General features: G+C 38.3%; 1 protein-coding gene across 2 annotated transcripts in view; it reads left to right on the forward strand.

Annotated features, from left to right (window-relative positions):
• Positions 1–20,099, forward strand: part of LOC119702200 (toll interacting protein) — a 24,593-nt gene continuing 4,494 nt past the window's right edge. The window contains exons 1-6 of one of the 2 annotated variants that reach the window (XM_038139825.1): positions 1–251; positions 6,975–7,124; positions 8,536–8,718; positions 9,785–9,937; positions 11,604–11,694; positions 15,422–15,442. In XM_038139825.1, coding sequence (XP_037995753.1) covers positions 30–251; positions 6,975–7,124; positions 8,536–8,718; positions 9,785–9,937; positions 11,604–11,694; positions 15,422–15,442 — 820 coding nt within the window. In that variant the 5' untranslated portion in view covers positions 1–29. The remainder of the gene's footprint in view (positions 252–6,974; positions 7,125–8,535; positions 8,719–9,784; positions 9,938–11,603; positions 11,695–15,421; positions 15,443–20,099) is intronic. The other variant, XM_038139827.1, reaches the window with a different exon arrangement.

Genomic DNA, 20,099 nt, shown 5'->3' on the forward strand with positions numbered 1-20,099 from the left:
CCCGCCCCTCCCGGTGCGTGCGGAGGCGCATGCGCAAGAGGGCGCCGCTGCGCTGCCCCGGAGGCGGAGCCGGCGCGTCAGGTGACGCGGGGCTCGCGCTGAGTGACGGGCGCGGGACCGGGATCGGGGCTGGGAGCGGCGGCGGCGGCCTGGCGGGGCGGGAGGAGGAGGAGGAGGAGGAGGAAGGAGGGTCTCGGCCGCGGTCCCGGCGAGGCGCCATGGCGACCACCGTCACCACCCAGCGGGGCCCGGTGAGTGCTGCGGGCGCGGCGCCCGCTCAGGGGTATCTGCTGTTACCGCTCGCTGCGCTGGGCGGGCGAGGCCGGCTTGGAGATCCCGATAGGGCCGCCCGGCCTCTGCCTGCGCCGCTGTGGGAGGGAGGCTCCGTGTCTCTCGGCCGCGCTGGAGGGGGGAGAGGAAAAGCCCTCTCATCTTCTCCAGGCTGCTGGGATGCGGGGGAGGGAAGTCTGCCTCGTCTCCCGGTTCCCCGCCTGCGAAGAGGCTTTGGGAAAGGGGAGGGGAAACTCCCTCCTAACTGCGCGGAGTCCTTGAGGAGGCTCTCCTGCCCGTTCTTTGTCCAAAGGCCTTCCCAAGGAGGGAAATGTTTACACTGAGCTAAATGGCTTTCCCTGGGAAGCAGAGCGCAGCTCGCTGTGCTCGCTGCTCCGCGGGGCACGGTCGGGCCGCTGTCCCTGGAGCTGCCGCCTGAAAGCTGGAACGGCGCATCCAGTGTGGGATGCAGGCGTGCGTGTTGGACGGGAGCTGAGCCGTCGTAAAACCAATTTACCAGCCTCGTGGGAGGTGGTTCTGACAGTTTATTGGGAATATGTTACTGTCTGGTTTTGCCCAGGGATAATCATACCTCACACCGGGATGGTGATCTACATATGAGGTGTTACAACATCAGCTTTCGACTGATGTGCTGTTCCTGTCTGTTCGTCCTGTCTGAAAGGATCTGGTGGTCATTGACAGTATGATACTACTTATGATGAAATGAGGGGTTTACTTATGGTGAAATGAGGGGTTTTTAAAAAGCAGTAACTTTACACTCCTGTATTTTATTATGTAGAAACAGCGACTTAAAAAAAACAAAAAAACGTGCAGCCTTGTAGAAAGAACAGTGAATTAGGTGAATTACTTCTAATTACAGAAGTGAATTACTGCTAATCTTGAAAAACAGCGCTGCTGTCGCTTCTCTTATGACAGTAATATGATATGATTGTCCATTTCATTCTTTAGAGTGTCTTATTTGTTTTATTTATCGTAACTGACGGGTCTTTCTTGAACGTTATTCTTCTAGATGTCTTGTTCTAGAATTTCCCGGGTACTCCTGTATAATCTATTGGGAATCTTTTGTTTCCTGAACTTCACTGAAGCCTGACAAAAAGCATGATAATTTATCTCATGCAGCTTTGGCTTTCTGGGCTTCAAGTTTTGGGGTTTTATTTTTAATGTGTTGCTGACATTGTTGTACATGTTTTTCTTCCTTACCCACCTTAGAGATTTGAATGTTTTCAAATGAATGAATAAATTAGGCAATATTAAGCAGGCATTCACAGCTGGGGGTGCTTATGTGGTACATTCCAGCCTTTCTTAATTCTTTTCAGAGAGGAAGATAAAATTCCACTAGTTTCTATATACGCAAGTGCATTACAAATGAATAGCCACTAAATGGTGCTAAAGGATTGGGAACCACTTTTTTCTTTACTGCTGGAGAGAACAGTTCACTCTTTCTGTTTGAACAAGCAAGAAAATATTCAAGGTTGTTTCATGTGGCTAAGAAACTGAAGTGGGCTGTTGCCAATCTTATTCCTGCACTTTCTCATTTGCGATGCTGCTTGCTTGGTGTGTAATTAAAATTTCTTATTGCTGTTTAGTTCTTTAGAAACAGAATTCATCCTGTCTGTTACTTCAAACACTCTGCTAGAACACAGATATCTCTGACCCTTTTCAGGATGTTATGGAATTAACATATTTTCACGTTTGTAATCTTGTACGAACAAAACAGCTTTTTAAACCTAATCTATAGCTGAATATGTAAGGACTGCTAAGTGATAGCTTTTACAAGTAGGAGTATTAATAAACAATTTGACCAGGTTTTAGATTAAGACTGAGCCACCAAAACTTTATATTTGTGATTCCTTATCTAGCCAGTCATATCCAAAATTACTCTTCATGGTTATTCTCCATGATTATCTACCATTCTGGCAAATACATCAGGTCCTTCCAAATTAGATTAAGTACCAACCTGGGACTGCATAGACTTCTGCTCCTAATTTCCCTAATGGTCACTACTCTGATGAGTTTTTTTCTTGAGACTCTTCAAAACTTTTACAGGCCCTTGTCATAAGTCCCTTTCCAGCTTTCTTGTAGGCTCTTTCGGGGACTGGAAGTTGCTCTGTGGTCTCCCCAGTGGAGCCTTCACCTCTCCAGGCATAGACAGAGATGTCATATGGACACTCATTCTGTCTTCTGTTTTTAACTCATGCTTGTATACCATAGTTCCTGCCATACTTTGCAGGTATTTTTTACCCCCTCATTTTTCCATGTGAAATCTACCTCATTTCAGTTTAATGACTGCGATCTCCTTTCTCTTTGTGTTGCATCTCAGAAGACAACCTGGGTCTCTTCTCTCAGTGACCTCTTCGCAGATACTAGAAAGCTGCTACAAGGTGCATTCTGACTTTCTTCTATTCTAAACAAATCCTCAGCCTGGCCTCACAAGCGCTCCAGCCCTTTTCATGGGCCTTCTTGGTGGATCTTTGCTGGTCTCCCTGAAGTTGATTGTTTTTAATGTTGGGCCCCAAACGGTCACAGTGTTCCTGGTGTGGTCCAGCAATTGTTTCCTTTCCTCATCTCTCTGGCTGGGTTCCTGTTGATCCAGTGCAGTTTTCTGTTAGGATTCATTGCTGCAAGTGTCCTCTGCTCATCCGTGTTTTGCTTGCTCTCCACCTCTGTAGAGGTACAGGCAGTCCTGACAGTTGTTCTCCAGTCTGTACCAGTGCCACAGATTTTTCTGGTCAAAGTACAGGTCTTTGCCCTTGTTGAATTACATGCAATTCCTGCCAGTGAATTCTTCCATCTCTCTGGTTGGTCCTGTCCTCAGGTATACCAGTCATTTCTCCCAAAATTTAGTGTCATCCTCAAAACTGATAAAGGATGCCTTTTGTCTTCACATTTTGTTGCTGAGGAAAAAAATTATTTTTTATAAAAATAGAAGATAAGTTGTTATGTACAGACCTCTGAACTGCTTCACTTTTAACCAACCTCCCGTGTCATTAACCACTGAACTTCAGCTTCTGAGCTCAGTGCTTCAGTCAGCTTTTCATCCATCCACTAGTCCACCCATTCAGATTGTAATGATCCTGCTTTGATACCTTCTGCGCTTGCCTTAGTCATATATTCTTGTTTTGGAGAAGGCAGACGGCTCATCAGCTTTTTATTCTTTTATAGCCAGCCTTTACCAAGGCTTTTCCTAATCTGTGTTTGGCTTTTTTCCCTTCATGTGTCAAGGAATGTCTTCTAGAAGCACTTGCTCCATTTCTGAGTGACTGAGATGAAGCTGACCTGCCTGTGCTTCCTCAGGTCATTCTTCTTGCCCTCTAGAATGCTGGTATGAGATTTGTCTTTCTCCTGATATAGGGGAGTTCCTCTAATCTCCATGGCCTTTCAAAGATGTTAAAGAGCAGCCTTGAACAAATATCAGCTCTTTCAGGACGTCTGGGTGCTTCCTGTCTCATACCAATTTTTTCGTTAGTGTGCAAAGCATAGAATAATAGTTCAAAATTCTGTCCTTTGCTTTTTCTTTCTTAATAACAGTAAAACTATTTAAAGGAGAATGGTCAGAAATTTTTGATTAGTTAGATGTTTAAAGCTCTGTGATGTTTTGGAGAAGTTTCATGTTAGACTTCCTTGGTAATTATTAGTATGGAAACCTTAATTATGGTTCCCCGAGTGTATTGTGTCTGGGGAAATGTTTCTGTAACATGGGGCATTTGTGACTGTGTTGGGTTGTGTGTCCCGTTCCCTCCCTTACACAGGTGCCAGTACTTGCACAATCTGTGAGTTGAAGGTTCTGACAACTTAGCTCCCATTGCCTTTACCTCCAACCCTTGTTTCTTCTGATCAGGCTTTTACACTGACCCAATTTACAACTCTCTGGCACCATTTCATGTTGCATAAGAGGTAGGAAGGTGAGATTGAGACAGCCCCATCCTCAGTTACATCAAATAGCTGTAGAATGTCACACCATGTTCAGTTTGATGCAGTTTTTATACCTGCAGCATTCTACTGTGAAGATCCACAAAACTACCTCTTAAGTGATTGTAGCAGATGGGAGGGGCAATGTTATTCTATTTCTAGGTAATCCATATTTTTAACATGCAATGCTGTCAGTAAAGTTTATTAGAAAGTGATTATAAGGCAGGCTTATTTTTAATTTGTTTCCTGAATTGTAGTCCCATCCCTCTCCTGTTGCTAAATGGAATTAATTTCTTGTTCTGCAGCTAGTGACAGAACACACTTGAATTTCACATTCTTTGTGAAGTGCCATTAGAGGGAAGTGCTTTTGTTTCAGAGTGGTTGTGGAGTAGGATCAGTAACACAAACTTGTCATATATGTTTTCCTTGCTTTAAAATAAAAACTGGTTGAATTCTGGTTATTTAACTTTGTATTTTTAATTCAGGCTGGGTGATGGCAATTATGTGTCTGCTTTTAAATGCTTTGAGGAAGATGTAAATTGAGCTGTTTTTTTTACAGATAAAAAGATAGCATGATACTGATTTGTCTCCATCAATATGGTATCAGCTGATAATTAGTATAAGAACATACTGAGTAATGTATTTCCTTCAGTAAGCATCTGTGAACCAAATCTTAGTCCGAACTGAATATATAAGATGAGTGTGTGCATCTCCTCTTCCCCACTCTTCCCTTTTGGAGCAGTTTACCACTCAGATCTTTTGCTAACTTAGTTAAAACTAGATGGTTTTAGTTTCTATGTATGTCAGCTCTGCAGTTCTAGGATAAGAGTGTGGCTTTGTGTGAGGTAACTGAATAACCTAGAATTAGCTTAGCTGCTGTAAGAAAACTTCTGTCTCCTTCATGGACTTTTCCCCCTTTGGACTTCAGTACAGAGACCAGTTTGTTTATTTTATTTCAGAACAGATATTGGTTAACTTTTATGAAATAAAATTTCAAAAGTGAAAGCTGTTATTAGACTTCTGTTGTGAATGACTTCAGCTTTCCATTATCCAGGTGAAGATGGAGACAAAAGAGGTTATCCTGTTTTCTGGGAGTTTGACAGAGCGAGCTTGCATAATATGGAAATGGGATTTCAGGGATGCAGCCATCACTTCTGACTATGGGAAATGTTTATGGTGTCTATTCCCAGAGGTGCTGATAGCACCAGATTGGAAATTCCTAAGGACCAGGGCTGAAGGGGGACCTGCTGTGTTGTAGATTCCATTTCCTTGCTAATTCTGGGGCCATTTCAGATCTTGCCTAAATAGATTATGTTTTATTTTAAAGTGATATGTATTCCAGTGAGAAGGCTGTTATAACACTATGTCTTATTGCCAGCCAAACTTAAATAAACTTTCTTTTATTATTAACTTCTAGCCCATTTTTTCTTTCCCCTTCTAAAAACTTCAGCTGCTTAGGTTTTTAATTATAAAATTTTAAGGGGCTTGTAAGCAACTCTGATTCCCTTTTTACTCTGCTTCCCAATAGCCCAGCAGCAGGCATTCAGTGCTTCCTCCTGAACTTTTCAGATAAACTTCCTTTCTGGCATGTGTCAACTACTGTTGCCAGGATCCTGAGGCTCTCAGATACTCATACTAAATAGTCATACATGTGATTTGGCAAGAGCTGCAATTTCTGTCTCCAAGATGCAATGTTGACATGCAAATGCTGTGTAATCTTGAAAAGCTATGTCCTCAAGGCCTGTTCGCTTCTTAAATTATGTTCTGTAGGCATGCATCTGACAGATACATGATTGAGTAATCTTGTTTGGGATTGCAACACGAGAAATTGTGTTGTCTTTTGTCTTCATCAGGTAGACAGTTCTGTATTAAATGTGTCATCCACTCTATAGACAGCAGAAATTAATACAGCTTAATTATAAATTTTCTTTGACACTTTTTCCCTTTTAAAATTTTAGTATAGATATTATTTTGAAATGAAAATCTCTCTACATGTATTTGAATTGATAATGTTCACTGAGCATTTAAAACCTAGAAACAACCTGAGTTGTTGAATTGACAAGTGATGGGTAGAAACTTTCCCTTTATACTGTAAAGCTAACAGAAAGTCCATGGGGAGTGCTGATTCATATTGACTCATGTAACAGAAGTTCCCTGCTACTACTTTTTGTCCCTGGCTCATTTTCATGATAAACTGGATTTTTAATTGCCACGTTGTTTTGAATGTGGTGGAATTTTGTCAGCTAGGTTAGTTGCAGGTTGGCTGTGTTTAACACTGGAAAAGCATTATGACATTTTTATTGCGTTGCAGGACTTGGTCCATAGGCAATCCTGTTTTACAGTCTGTCTTGAGGGTGACTGTAGAAGTGACCTTTCAGATGAAAGCACTGTGCTGTGTTGTGGAACAGGAACAATTGGACACAACGTGGGTGATGAATAATTGAAAGAACTGGATGCCATCAGATAGCATATATGAATGTCCTGTAAAACTTAGTGGTTCTGACTTCTGTATGGACTACTTAAATGTTTAGTTGCAGTGCAGCTTTGGCTCTCTGTCCTTCTTTTTTTCAGAGGCTTATGTTGGAAATTATTGTTTCTGAAAAGGAGAACATTTGCTACATGATTTGGCAGTTTTGTAATTTAATTAGTTCTTTGTTCATGCTGTCAAAACAAGACTAAGTTCTCCTTAATTTGTTACACTTTGACTTATATTCATCTCTTTCCAATTATACAAGTTTAAAGTCTTCTTTTTTTTCCTCTCTTTCTTTTTTAAGGTATTCGTTGGTGAGCTTCCTCAAGATTTTCTTCGCATTACCCCAACCCAGCAGCAACAGCAAATCCAGCTGGATGCCCAGGCAGCTCAGCAGCTACAGTATGGAGGAGCAATGGGTACAGTAGGAAGACTCAGTATTACTGTAGTACAGGTAAAAATTATGCCATCTTTGTACAATTAAGTAATTTTAAATAATCAATGCAATTTTTAAAACTGATGGACACGAAAAGATTTTGTGTTGGAATTTGAGTTACTAAATTACATGTAAATGGGTAGTAATTCTTAAAGGTTTTGTAGCTTCATTTTTTTGTACATCAGCGTTTTGTCCAGTTTCATGTTTCATCACTGCCTGATGCAGCAATTTCCTGTAAACCTTACTATTTTTTTCTTGCAGATATTTAGGGGTGGTGGTGAGTTTGTCTAAGCACAGATGATTATCACCTTTTTTTTTTTGATGAAGGTTTGATAATCTGTCTAATCCCACAAACTTAATCAGCTAGTTTGGATGCCAGCTTTCTTCTTTTATTTTTAAGTCCACATTTACAATAAACAGTTTGAGACCTTTCTCACCAGCTCTAATGTATGAATTGAGGAACCAGCATATTCCCTGAAGGAGAAAAGGGCTTTCCAAGCCTGAAGTGCAGCCTTTGTGATAAATGTTTACAGAACTCACAACAGTTGAGGCTGTGCACTGTGTAACATCTTCTAGGTGGGAGATGCCCTGGGGCACCATGTTTTGTCACTTGTCTTACTATAAAAAGGACCATGGCCTGCTTAGTATAGGTCAAAGAAACAGCACATACAAAAAGCCCAACTTCTGCTTGAGCACAGCTGTGCAGCAGTACTCAGTGTTGTGTTCAGGACTGTCATCACCTTGTTTTGTTCTAGTTTTCTGATGTTACAGCAAAAGAATGTTGGATCTGTTCTGATTCTATACAGCATCTGTTTTTATAGTGATGGTAGGCCTTAAGTTGTCCACTGAATTAATTACTATTAAATGCACATGCTGAAATAAGTGTGTAATCACTTTGAAACATATGATCTACTATGACTAGTTTACCTCAAACTGCTTTTGCAGGTTGTGCTTTTGGATTGTGTAATATTCTTGAAGGTACTGGATTTCTGTAATTCATCCTTTAAAAGAACTTAAGTGAAAGAGGACAGGCTACCTACAACATTACACTTGTGATTGTATGTTGGAGATCAGATATCCAGAGAAAAATTGAACTTGTTACAATGCCATTGTAATCATGTATTTTGTGATTTGGTATGAAGTAATTAATTTTAGCTACAGTGAAGATGTGTATTTTCTACAATAAACAGGCTAAAAAGATGTTCTCTTTTCAAGACCTTTTCAAGGTCTCCCAGACACTTAATGGTGTTACTGGTTTATGTTTTAATCTGAATGCTGTTTGTCTTTTATTTTTTAAACTCTTTTCTCTCTATCACAGAATTTAATCTAGTCCTTGGTTCAATATTTGGTTCTTACTGTGAACTAATAGTAATTAACTTCTCAAGTTAATATCAGTATTATACACTTTCTGGGTTTCTTTTCTTTTCAGGCCAAACTGGCAAAGAATTACGGAATGACGCGCATGGATCCCTATTGCCGAATACGGCTGGGATACGCTGTGTATGAAACTCCAACAGCACATAATGGAGCCAAGAACCCCCGCTGGAACAAAGTTATTCAGTGCACTGTTCCCCCGGGTGTGGACTCCTTTTATCTAGAGATATTTGATGAGGTCAGAACTACTATATATTTTTTCTACCCTTCCCCATCTCAGATTTTGACTGAGGTTTGGTTGAAACCTTGCAAAAAAGGAATGAGTTAGCACAGACAGTTCCTTAGCCATGTCCTCTGGGAGATAATAAAATTTTTCAGAATTCCAAAAGCAGCAATTCACAAGTCTTTGCTCTTCCTCAAGAATGTGAGAACTGTTACTTTTCTTTGGTAGCTGATAAAGGGGCATTAGCAGGCTTGCCTGCAAAGGAAGAGAAGCAAAAGATGTCAGGGTGCTATTTAAGCTCCTTTTGGCTATCAAAATGCCCTGCAGCTTTGTGTCCTTCACTGTCCCTATTAAAAATAGCCTGTTGTACAATGCTGTTTTACTTGAAAATGCTTCGGTCCTACTCTAACCTAGGAAGAGCTTAGAAGCTTTCCCAAGCTCAGAATTCCTGAGACTAAAACTGTCAACTACAACCTGTGTGTAGTCATTAGGATTTATTAGGAGAAACTAAGAGACTACAGCTAAGGCTAAAGTCATGGTTTGCCTGGTTTTTTGCTGCCTCTCTCACTGTGTGTAGTGAAGCATGACAGTGCAGCAGCTGTGTGGTCATTACACAAGCAAGGATTTTGGATGCTGCGTTGAGGGCTTAGCTGATTGGTTCAAGTGGCTCTTTCATTGCTGCAACAGGGGGGCAGATCAGTACTTCTATCTGCTGGAGTTCACAGGCTGTCATGGTAAATAGAAGATGTTTATGTTAATGTAATGGCCTCTGATGTGATGTCATGAGATTCACACAGCCTATAATGATATTAGGATGCTGTATTTCTAGAGTGTTCTGCTTCAGGTTTTCAGCTTCTTGCTATTAAATACCTGCAATCAATCTGTAATCCCACTTAAAGTGTCCTTCATCCTTGTTGGAAAGGAGATGGCCAAAATATTTATTGACACTTCAGTAGTTTCAAAGGGAATAAAATTAGCAAAGTCAATAGCATAAAACTGAAGTGTTAGTCAAGGATAGTTTTAAGTTTGGGGTTTCTTTCAGGACAACTAATTTGGTAGTATTTTTCAAATTATGTTTCAGAGAGCCTTTTCAATGGATGACCGCATTGCTTGGACACACATTACAATTCCTGAGTCTCTGAAACAAGGAAATGTGGAGGATGAATGGTATAGCTTGAGTGGAAGGCAAGGTGATGACAAGGAAGGAATGATTAATCTGGTTATGTCATACACGGTAAGCTGAGTTTGGGGTGGGAAGGGAGAGAAGCTTCTTAAGTAGTTGGAAGGGAGATATTTTAGACTGAAGTAGATCTGTTGTACCATACTGGGTGTTTGTGTGTGTTGGCATTTAAAATAAATATACCCAGCTCTGGGAATAGCAGTCAAAAATATTCGTAAAGACAATAAATACTTTGTGGTGAGATGATAAATGGGTATTTATCTTGTTTTGCAATTACCAAAATTCAGCTTATTCCTGTTGTTGAGGAGTACCCTGAGAGCAGGTAGCTGGGTGTGCAGCTGCCGTGAGAGCTGCAGGTTGTGCCCTGGCTGAGGGACATGGTGGGAGCCTCGGGAAAGGGACCATGACCTGGTGCTGACCCTTTGCACCACAAAGGGGCACAAAGGAAACCCTGTCTGTCTGTGAGTGTGGGGTGTGCAGGGAGCCAAGAGGGGCACCCCTGGGGTCACTGGAGGCACCCACTGCAAAGAGGTATTGGTCTCAGCAGTTGCAGACTGCAGTTGGTGCTAGAGTGGCTCCTAGATGGTCAGACAGGAATGTTTCCTTAGAACTGTGCTACTATATGTATAAAAAAGAAATCCTCAGCTAAATGGTCCATTGTTATTTCTAGCCTAATAATAGTAATTTTTTAAAACTTTGTAGAATCTAACAGTAACTTTCCCCCCTAAATCTTCAAAAATTCGTGTTAGTTTAAAAGCAGAATAATGGAAACTCTTCTCCATCTTATGTGTTTCTTGGGTAGTTTGAATACTCTTTGAGATGACTCTCTTTTTCACTTCCTTTCTTGTTCATTTGGTGCTACTGGTCATGAACTGCAGACCTCCACTGGTTTGTTCAGCAGCTCCTGGAGTGTTCTCACCTGTCACCTTTGTTTCAAGTACCTGTTGGATAACATGTAGCACGTGCAGCCCTGAATGTTTCCTACTGCACTTGTATGTCATCAGACATTCCAAGCTGCTGTTCAGGGCACAGCTGGGAACAGATACTCCCTGCTGTTTAAAATTCACATTATGCCCCAGATCTGAACAGTTGTTTCATTACCCCAGGGAGAAAAGAGTTTATAATTAACCCTGAAATCTGTCTCCTTGTGATTGTGCTGTTCATAATATTCAATATTTTCAAGGATCAAACTGAACTTAAATATAACTGAAATTATTGGGGTAGTAAAAGGGAATGGAGTTAATTTGATATTTTGTTTAAAGGATTGTTTTACCTCAAAAATAATTGATGTAAACTAAAATTTGCTTCAAGGAGCAATGCGCTGCTTTTAAAAATAAAAAATAAGAATAAAAATCAGATTTTGTCTAATATTTATGATGAATATGTTGTATTTTCGTTTCACAAGACTAAGGCATGAAAGCTGATTAAACCTGTATTTTAAAATAATGCATTTTGATAAAAACATTTCATCACTCTTGCAAAAGGCGAATTTGACATGATGTGTGTTTATTGACTCACAGGCAAATTAATTGCCATTTGAAAGATGGTAGTTCAGTTAGTTTGCCAGAGATTTGCTTAATATAGATTAGCACTCAGCATAGTCATATTGTACTGTTGAACATGGATTTGCAATGTGATGACTTATTTGCAAACACTTTTAATTGCTGGTTTTTTTTTGATTATTTCCGGAGTTGTTCTAATCTCTGCCTTATCTGTCAAGTCTTTGCCAGCTGCCATGATGATGCAGCCCCAGCCAGTGGTCCTGATGCCCACTGTATATCAGCAAGGAGTTGGATACGTGCCTATAGCAGGTATGTTTTCTCTGCTTGAAGACTATGAACCTTCAGATGAAAGATGTTGCAGAAATACATACCAAATTACTCCTGTTTTTTCAGAATGTAGAGGAAGCTGTTAACAATTTTTCCTTAACCACTTTTCCCATTATACATTTTTATGAGAAGAGGGAACAAATTAAGTACAGGTCTGCCTTCAGTCTTGTACCCTGTTTACTAGAGCTGTATGAGTTTGATTAAATGGATTAAAATGTCTGTCCAGTTGTGAAGGCTTCTCTTTTTGAGTGTTAATTTTATACTTTGATCAGATCTCTAGCAGGCTGTACTTCAAGTTGTGCTTACTTAAATGGTGGCAAGCCATGTCTGAAACTGTCTGCACTTGAGAAGGTGCCTCCTCGAAGAATTGTGCTGTCGGAGCTGCAGCTTCTGTAGCCCACAACGGGATTAATTTTTCTGTGGTCTTTGAGGATGCTTTGTTGGAAAGGAACTTGCTATACAGCATGTGAAGTATTCACAGCTCAGTGAATGAAAAATGTTAGGGAGCTCTGAGATAGCTCTTTTTGATGTATTTACATAACTACAGCAGGTATTGTCAGTGCTTTGGGTTGATTCAAAGAGAGTTTTGGATTTGTAGAAAAAAGATGTGTTAACTTATGTTTTGTAATTTTTCTGTCAAAGATGAAAAGTTTAATGGGTGTAAATAAGTGAATTTGTCCTACTTAGGGAACTGATTAGTTCTGTTGAGTTTGTGTTTCACTTACGATTTTTAAACCCCCCAATTTATTCTGTGGCTGTCTATTCAGTAGTGTGTGTACTGTTCAGGGAAAGTGAGAGATAAATTCACATATTTTTGACTTATGATAGTGTCTGTGAGACATAATTAAAGTGCTAAAGGATGACACAACAGATAGATATATTTTATTTTTCTTCTGTAAGACTAGGATATGATTGAATTTAAAATTCCATTCACTGTAAAAAAACCTCATCAACAGAAGACTGGGTATGTAAGTTAGGAATTGTACCTCCTTTTTCATTTTTACAGAGTTAAGTTAGAACGAAATAGGGAAAAGTTGGGCTGCATGCTTTATTCCCTGATGAAAACTTGCAATTTGCTTCATTTTAGGTGTTTTTTTATCTCTGTACCTTAACTGTCAGATTTCAAGTCTTGCCAGTGAAGTGCTTTGAACCAGAGTGCACTTTCTGAAGTGTGATTCTGTTGTGGTAAACCAGACCTTTGGTAGTGAACTTCAAACATAGTCATCTTGTTTAAAGATCTGATAGAAAGTGCTAACAAATTTCTTGAATAGATCAAAATGAGGATATTCATATTACAAAATTTCTGTGCCAGAGTATAAACAGAAGACATGAAGCAGAGACTAATTTTCTGTATAATTGAAATTAGACATAGAACTGAACAGATAAAACTTAGAGAAGACCTTCAAACTTCCTATTCAAGTACTGCATGTTCAAATAATGATATTCTGTAAATTATTTATCTTGACAATATTTTATATTTGGAAAGTGAAGAAATAGCTAATAATTTGCAAGTGATAGTAATGTCTTACATTTTAGCAGCTAAGAATTTGGGGTCTGTGTGGTGGAGCATTGCCCTTCTACCGAGATCCAGCATGTTTGCTTTAGTTGCTGCTATAATACTATTCTGTCTTCAAAAATTTGCCTGCATCTGTGACTTGTATTTTCAAAGCATTGCAAAGTTCCGCCCCTGGATTTGAACTCTTCTTCTGTTCTGGGAAAGCTTGAGTGTATTTCCTTGACTTCATAAATGCCAGACTTTTTACAAGCCACCTCTGATCTACATTTGGTATTTTTTACTCTCTTTAAATATTGCTGTGCTTTGTGTTTGCTGTTCTAGAATTTCTGTGGACACCATCAAAATTTGCCAAAGCACTGTGAGTTCTAAAGCTTTGACTTACTCACTAATCAGTGACCCACTCATAATAATTAGATGGATGTTTAGGTTTGGAGTTGGAAAGTGACTTGGCTGCAGAATACTTTTGCTGTTTCATACATTTAATGGCTTAATAAAAGTAATTTCAAATTATGAAAGGAAACAGTAGTGCATCTTAGAAGACATCTCGGAGTTTTTTGAAATGCTTTCTGTATATTGAACTAGATACTCCTTCTGAATTCCGTAAACTCTTTCAGAAAGGTGCATGGAAGATGCTGGCCTTCCTTGCACAACTGAACTGTTTGTGTCTTCTGGGCCCACTCTGTTTGCACATTTCCTTTGTGACGCTGTACAGTGTTTGCTCTCTTCCCTTTGAGACTGCTTCAGGAAGGGTAATGGACATCAGTATGCTCTTCTTTTGCATATTTGTAGTTCAGGTTTTTTACCTGTGCAGCTAAATTAATGTAGTCAGTAAACTAGTTCTGGTTTTCCTTCTGAAGAGTGGAAGAGCATCACTGTATAGTTTATTATATTTGAAATGAAGGGGATTCTGCTGTAGAATACTGTCAGAATCTAAGCCTTATCTATGATGGAAATGGAGTGGGTGGACTAAAATGCTTATCCAGACAGTTTTAACAGTTATTTGTTAACTGTCCGAAATAACTGTGCTTTAAAGAGAGATGGTTAAGTCAAATTTAGGTGTGTCACAAAGGCCAAGCTGTTTTTCTATAACAGAAAACTTCTGTTCAAAACTAACTTTCTAATTAACTAGTCTTCTAATTAATGCTGAAGCAGCTAATTACTCTCACACTCTGTCGTACAAGCTGAGGTAAACAGTAGAAACAAGCAGGTAGTCACTGTGGTAGGCAGATGACCACAAGTAATGCTCATTTCCTCACGTCTGGTGGTAGATGGGGCTGTGTTAAGAATAGAAGTGGCCATAGTATATTCTTGCACCATGGTAATTAATTGCAAAATTTTTTAAATTGAAAACTTCTGACAATAGCACAAGCTGTTACTTAGAAGCTATAGCTGCCATAGGTGATGTATCTATGCATTGGGCGTGCAAAAATTTGAACTTGTGAACCCTGTTGTTGTTACAGAAGTTGAGTTTATCTACCACCTCTCCCTGTTTCTTTTTCTAAAGATTACTTAATTTAAACTGTAGATTATTTTGGTAGACTGCTGCTTGCAGTATCTTCTTGTAGTGCAGAGTACCAGAGACAGTGAGCTAAAAAACGTTAGTTCAATAAGCAAGTGTATTTCTTGTTAGCTAAATATAAATGGGATAAATAGGAAGCTTGCTTTTACTTATTTTATAAACTCCCATGTTAAAAATATGTTAAAAACATATATGCTTTTGAGTCCTGTCAGAATCAGGAATGTCACTTTTTATTGAGGCAAGGTTGTGTGTGTATGTACATTGTTCCTTTAAGTGTCCTTATGCAGGATCATGGGTTAGCTTGTGATGTTACTGGTATTTGTTCAGAGAACCATGGATGTATGTTGTCCTTTGTGGTCTGTAAAATACAATCCTTGCTGCAAACACCTGGTGGCTTACTTATTTCAGTAGCATTTCCCCTGATTGTTACTTCTGCGTACACAACACGTTTAGGAAACTTGCTCAGGGCGCTGAAGCAAATTAGCTGAGAGACTGGATCCTAGCAGCATTTAGGTTTTTAGTGTTAGGTAGCTTAGGTTTTACCCAACTGCTTCATTTTATCCAACTTTCACCTTTGGAAGGTAAATAATTAATATCCTTTTAAAAATAGATTAATATTTCTTTCCCATGTCTTATTCCTTTCCCCTTGTCCCTTCATTTTCACCTGTCTTTAGGGCTTGAGTACTTTGCTCTGGGTAAGTTTCCAAGCTCTTTTCTCACTCCCATCCTCATTGACTCAAGAGTCTTTGCATGAACTCATCCAGACAGCTTTATTTGTTACAGCAGACTGTACAACAAGGTATTGCCACTTGGTTTTCACAGTAGAACAATTTAATGCATCTTCTGAGAATTATAAAAGCCTCTCTAACCTGTTGGAAAGGCATTTGCTCAGTTTTGAGCTATAATGGTTAAACTGATTGCTGATGACAATGTTGATGGACATAATGTGATGTTACAATATTCTTCTGAAGTTTTTGTATGTCAGCAAGCTATACTACGTGATAGTATTTGTTTTCTAGAAAAGAAACAATTCTTGCAGTTGTTTGGCTACTGCAGCATTAGTAGAGAAGCAGGTAATGTCATGACTTTTGGTAAACTTGAAAGCAAAAAACTGAGTTTTGCAATGACATTGAGAAGACAACCTGCTAATTGCCTTAGTGTTAATTTCATTAATTAATCCTCCAATAAGCTTTCTTTTTAAGAAGTGACACTTTTTTCATCAGTGCCTATTTTTCATGCACTTCTGTTTTAAATACATTTTGAGTACCTGACTAGAGCTCCAAAGGCAAATCATGTTACAGGAAATCAATTTTCCTTCATTTTAGACTTCCTTTACTGTGACATTTCTGATTTTGAATTGTGCAAAGTTGCTGTGACACCACTATCTCTGATAAAAGCATTGGTCTTTAATCAAATACATTCAGAAAATTTTAGAATGACTTCTTGTGAGATATGATACCATTTCTTGATGCCCTGAATTTCAGAAAGATGCTGTAGATAAAACTGTTGTGGTTGTCACAACATATTTGGTTTATTCAGAGCAGAAGTTTTAGCATTTTGCTGTTGTTTCATACACTTAATTTTTGTAGTAATTTTCAAAGAAGCAACATTTTAAAAAATGAGATAGTATGCATATTTTAGTAGTGATATTTTTCATGGAGCAAATATCATTAAGACCTATTTTGTTTTTTAGAAAACAGTTGCCAATTTCTTCGTTTAAATGAAAGAAATCATCCTGAGAAGGTTCCTGAGTTTACTCTGAAAGAGTCTATGGATGGGGCAGAATGATAACGAGTTAAGAAATTAAACATAGGGCACTTGACTGAAAAAGAAAATAAAATTACAAGTGTAATGCCTTGTATGCAGTTGGAAAAAGTTTACCCTGTTAATTCTGCTTTGATGCTTTCATTGCTGCTTGTAGCAACTGACTTGCAATTGTTTCATGTATTGGAATGTCACTGCTTATGCCAGCATGTTTGCCATTGCCATTTCACTGAATTGGAAAACAATGCTCCATTCTTCTGATTTATAACATGTACCTAATATCTGAGAGTAACACAGGAGTTCACAATTCCACTGATAGTGGATTCTTACATTGTTTAGTTCCAGTTTTCACCTGTCAGTGATATGAGGTTTTTTTTAACTTAAAGCAGCTTTTTACTGAACACTGATAATTTGGAAGCTAATTATAACTTTCTTTAATGACTGCTTATATGTGTCTATTTGCTAAATTTCAGTGCATAGTTCTTTAAGTTTATGCTTAAGTCTTACTTTCTGTTTTGTAAATCAGAAATTATGGACGCTTTTAGCCTGAGTGCGGAAAAACCCAAAGTACTCTTAAATTGATATTGTATAGCTTGAATGTTGAGTTTCATGAAAAGTAAGCATTTATCATGGATGTATTTATTAAAAATCTGTGATACTAACTCCATTTGTGTGCAGTCTAGTTGTAGACAGCATAAGCTAAAATTACAAGAGCTGAGAAAATGTGGTTTGAAAATCCTTGGTGAGAAACAATATGGACAAGAAATTTCTTGTGTATTAAATTTATTATTTGTGTTAGAAATGCTTTTTGAGTACTGCCTGTCCAGATGTCTGGCTTCATAATTACCTATTTTTGACGAAGGCAATAAGGAAAACTGTGTTCTAGTCTTGATTTTATTTTGGCATGGATAAGACACTGAAACAGTATTGGTAAGCTGTAGGATGCTGTGGTACTTGAGAAAAGAGCCTCATGTTTAGTTTGGTTTAATACCAAACTGACCTCCTGTATTGATAGTTCATACACTATTTAGGCTGATTGTTGGATAATATTAGGGTGTTGACGACTTAGTAAAAAATATTGAGAAGTTCATGTTAGAAGTAAAACATAACTTCTATTGTTGAATTCTTTCAGGTGCTTTGTGACTTTATTTTTTTGAGGCCACACATCTTATGCCCCTTTTAAATGCCTACATTGTTTGTAGGCAGGTGAGGAATGAGTTGAAGTTTGTTGAAGTTCTAGAAGAGGCAGTGCAAAATGCTGCTGGGTACTTGGGTGAAGTGTATTTGCAGTGCTGGTGAGGACTGCACAGTGGTTTGCCTCCAGGATGCCTGATGGGCTGTGTGTTCAAACACATAGTGCCAGACAGAATTCCAGGGACCATGGTCCAAAGCCCATGAAAAGCTGTGGAGCCAGGGTTTAGGGTGGTGCAGAAAAGATGACAGATACCTGTGGTAGAGGTGTGATGCAGATGGCTGGGCAGAAATCTGGTTCCAGTGTGCAGGTAACAAATTTATGAGACTATGACTTAGTATGAACCTTTTTGAGTAGATACAGCCTGTGTGTTAGACTTAAAGCTTCTACGTTCCTATTTTTTTTTCTTCTAATAAAGCTTAAGATGATTAAAAGGGGAATTTTAAAATCAGAATTGGAGAACATAGATAAATAGGGAGGTGTTTACAAATCCCTTCAGATAGGAGTCCAAGTTGAATAAAGAAATATAAAAGAGTATATCAGGTGAAATCCTGGGTGCAGTGCTTGCAGTCAAACTATATTCATTTAGAGTACCTGGTCAGCCAGAGTTGATATTTAGCTCATCCAGCCTTGGATGTTGTGAGTTATAATATAGCATTTTTATGCTGACAGAAGAAACAAGACACTGGGATGCTAAAACATTTTTACACATTAAAGTGAGTATAGACATTTTTGACTAAATAGAGTGAAGAAAATCTTGACAAGGTAAGTATTGAAACTGTTCTTTGCTTTTTTTTTTAGATGTTAGGTCTGAGTAAAAGTAGTATAATATAATTGCAATATTTTCAATCACATAGGTACTTCAGTCATTATGTTAAGAGAGATGAAGCTGCAAAGAGGCACTCTTGAAAATTATCTTGGTTATACGTATGCTTTGTTGTTACAATTTTTGAGCAGTTAGTCAGAATTCAGTAGAAGAGAAGCAGCTTGTGATCTACTCCTGGGTAATATATGAAAGCTGGTTCCCAAAGAGGTCTTATTTTCAAGGTGTATAATGGTGATGATGCAAATAGTTCATCCTTTGTTTAACTTACCAAGATGTAATTAAGGTCATATGTAGAAAGCAGACAGACAAACTAAAAACTGTGTAAAAGAAGTTAATTGTTCAAAGAAAGCGTGTGCCAAATTAAAAAAAATCCAAACCCAGCGCTCAGAGAATTTTAAGAAGTGTGAAGTAAAGCAGTAAAGTATGTTTTTGACAATAATTGGTAGATCTCCCATATACGCAGATGTGAAAGTGTTAAATTATATGTTAAATCTAAACTGGTTATGAGGTTGTGTAACAAGGCTTTTGAAGATCAAATGTGTAAAAGAAGCATTGAAATTATTTATTTTAAAGAAGCAGAAAAAAATATTTTAAATTTATTAAATTAATTAAATGTATTTATTATATTTAAATTTGTTCATTAAATTAATTAAATTTATTAAATTAATTTAGATTATTTTATATTTTTGTTTTAAAGAAGCAGAAAACCTAGAATCATGTATGTAATTAAATAATAAAAAAGATATAAGTATGTAAGGTAGTTAATGAAAACCTAGTTTGAATGTGAGACCATAACAGCTGAAGGAAGTTTTGCTTTCTGAGGACTGGAGTATAGCAAAGTGAAGGTTCAATTAAAAATATTTTTGAAGTAACCATATTCTCTATTGTATAGAATGAATAAAACCCAGGAAGACTAGAATGAACTGCTTTAAAGCAAACATGTAACTAGGTTAACTTTAGGAGGAAGTGACATGGTTGTGTAGGAAAAGCCTGTACATTAAAATTCATAGGTATTTGAGTACAGAAGAAAGAACGGTATGGTCTGTGTATATCACCTTCTCAGCTTTCATTTGTAAAATGCTATTTCCTAAGCATTCTTTCTATTATATGATGACAGGAGTTGACTCTGATGTTCCTCCTTTGGTGAGGTGCATTAGATTTCTTAAAAAAGTAAATGAAGGGACTAAGACAATTTGTCAAAACAAGAACCCTTAGCAATTTTCTAAGCCTCTCTGACTGCCACAGGTTGCAGAAGGATCTCATTGGGAAATAAAATTATGAAATCTGGTTTTAAAGTATGTGTAAAGGATAATCTTAACTAATGCTTATTTGGTGACAATTTCTCAATTTGGTCATTACTGTACAGGAAGGTCTTTGAATTATTGTAGACTACTTTTTAAAACTATCAGGTGAATAGTCTTTGAAACAGTGCATAAAGTGCTTGAAAGCAAACAGAGAACCAATACTAGAACTTGGTTCTCTCTAGCTGCAGGTAGTTCTCCTTGCCTTACCTTAGAAATTCTACAGGAGAACTGCAGAAGCTAGCACATAAAGGAGTGGGACTAAGATA

The sequence above is a fragment of the Motacilla alba genome, chromosome 5, assembly GCF_015832195.1.
Source record: "Motacilla alba alba isolate MOTALB_02 chromosome 5, Motacilla_alba_V1.0_pri, whole genome shotgun sequence".
Taxonomy (NCBI): Eukaryota; Metazoa; Chordata; class Aves; order Passeriformes; family Motacillidae; genus Motacilla; species Motacilla alba.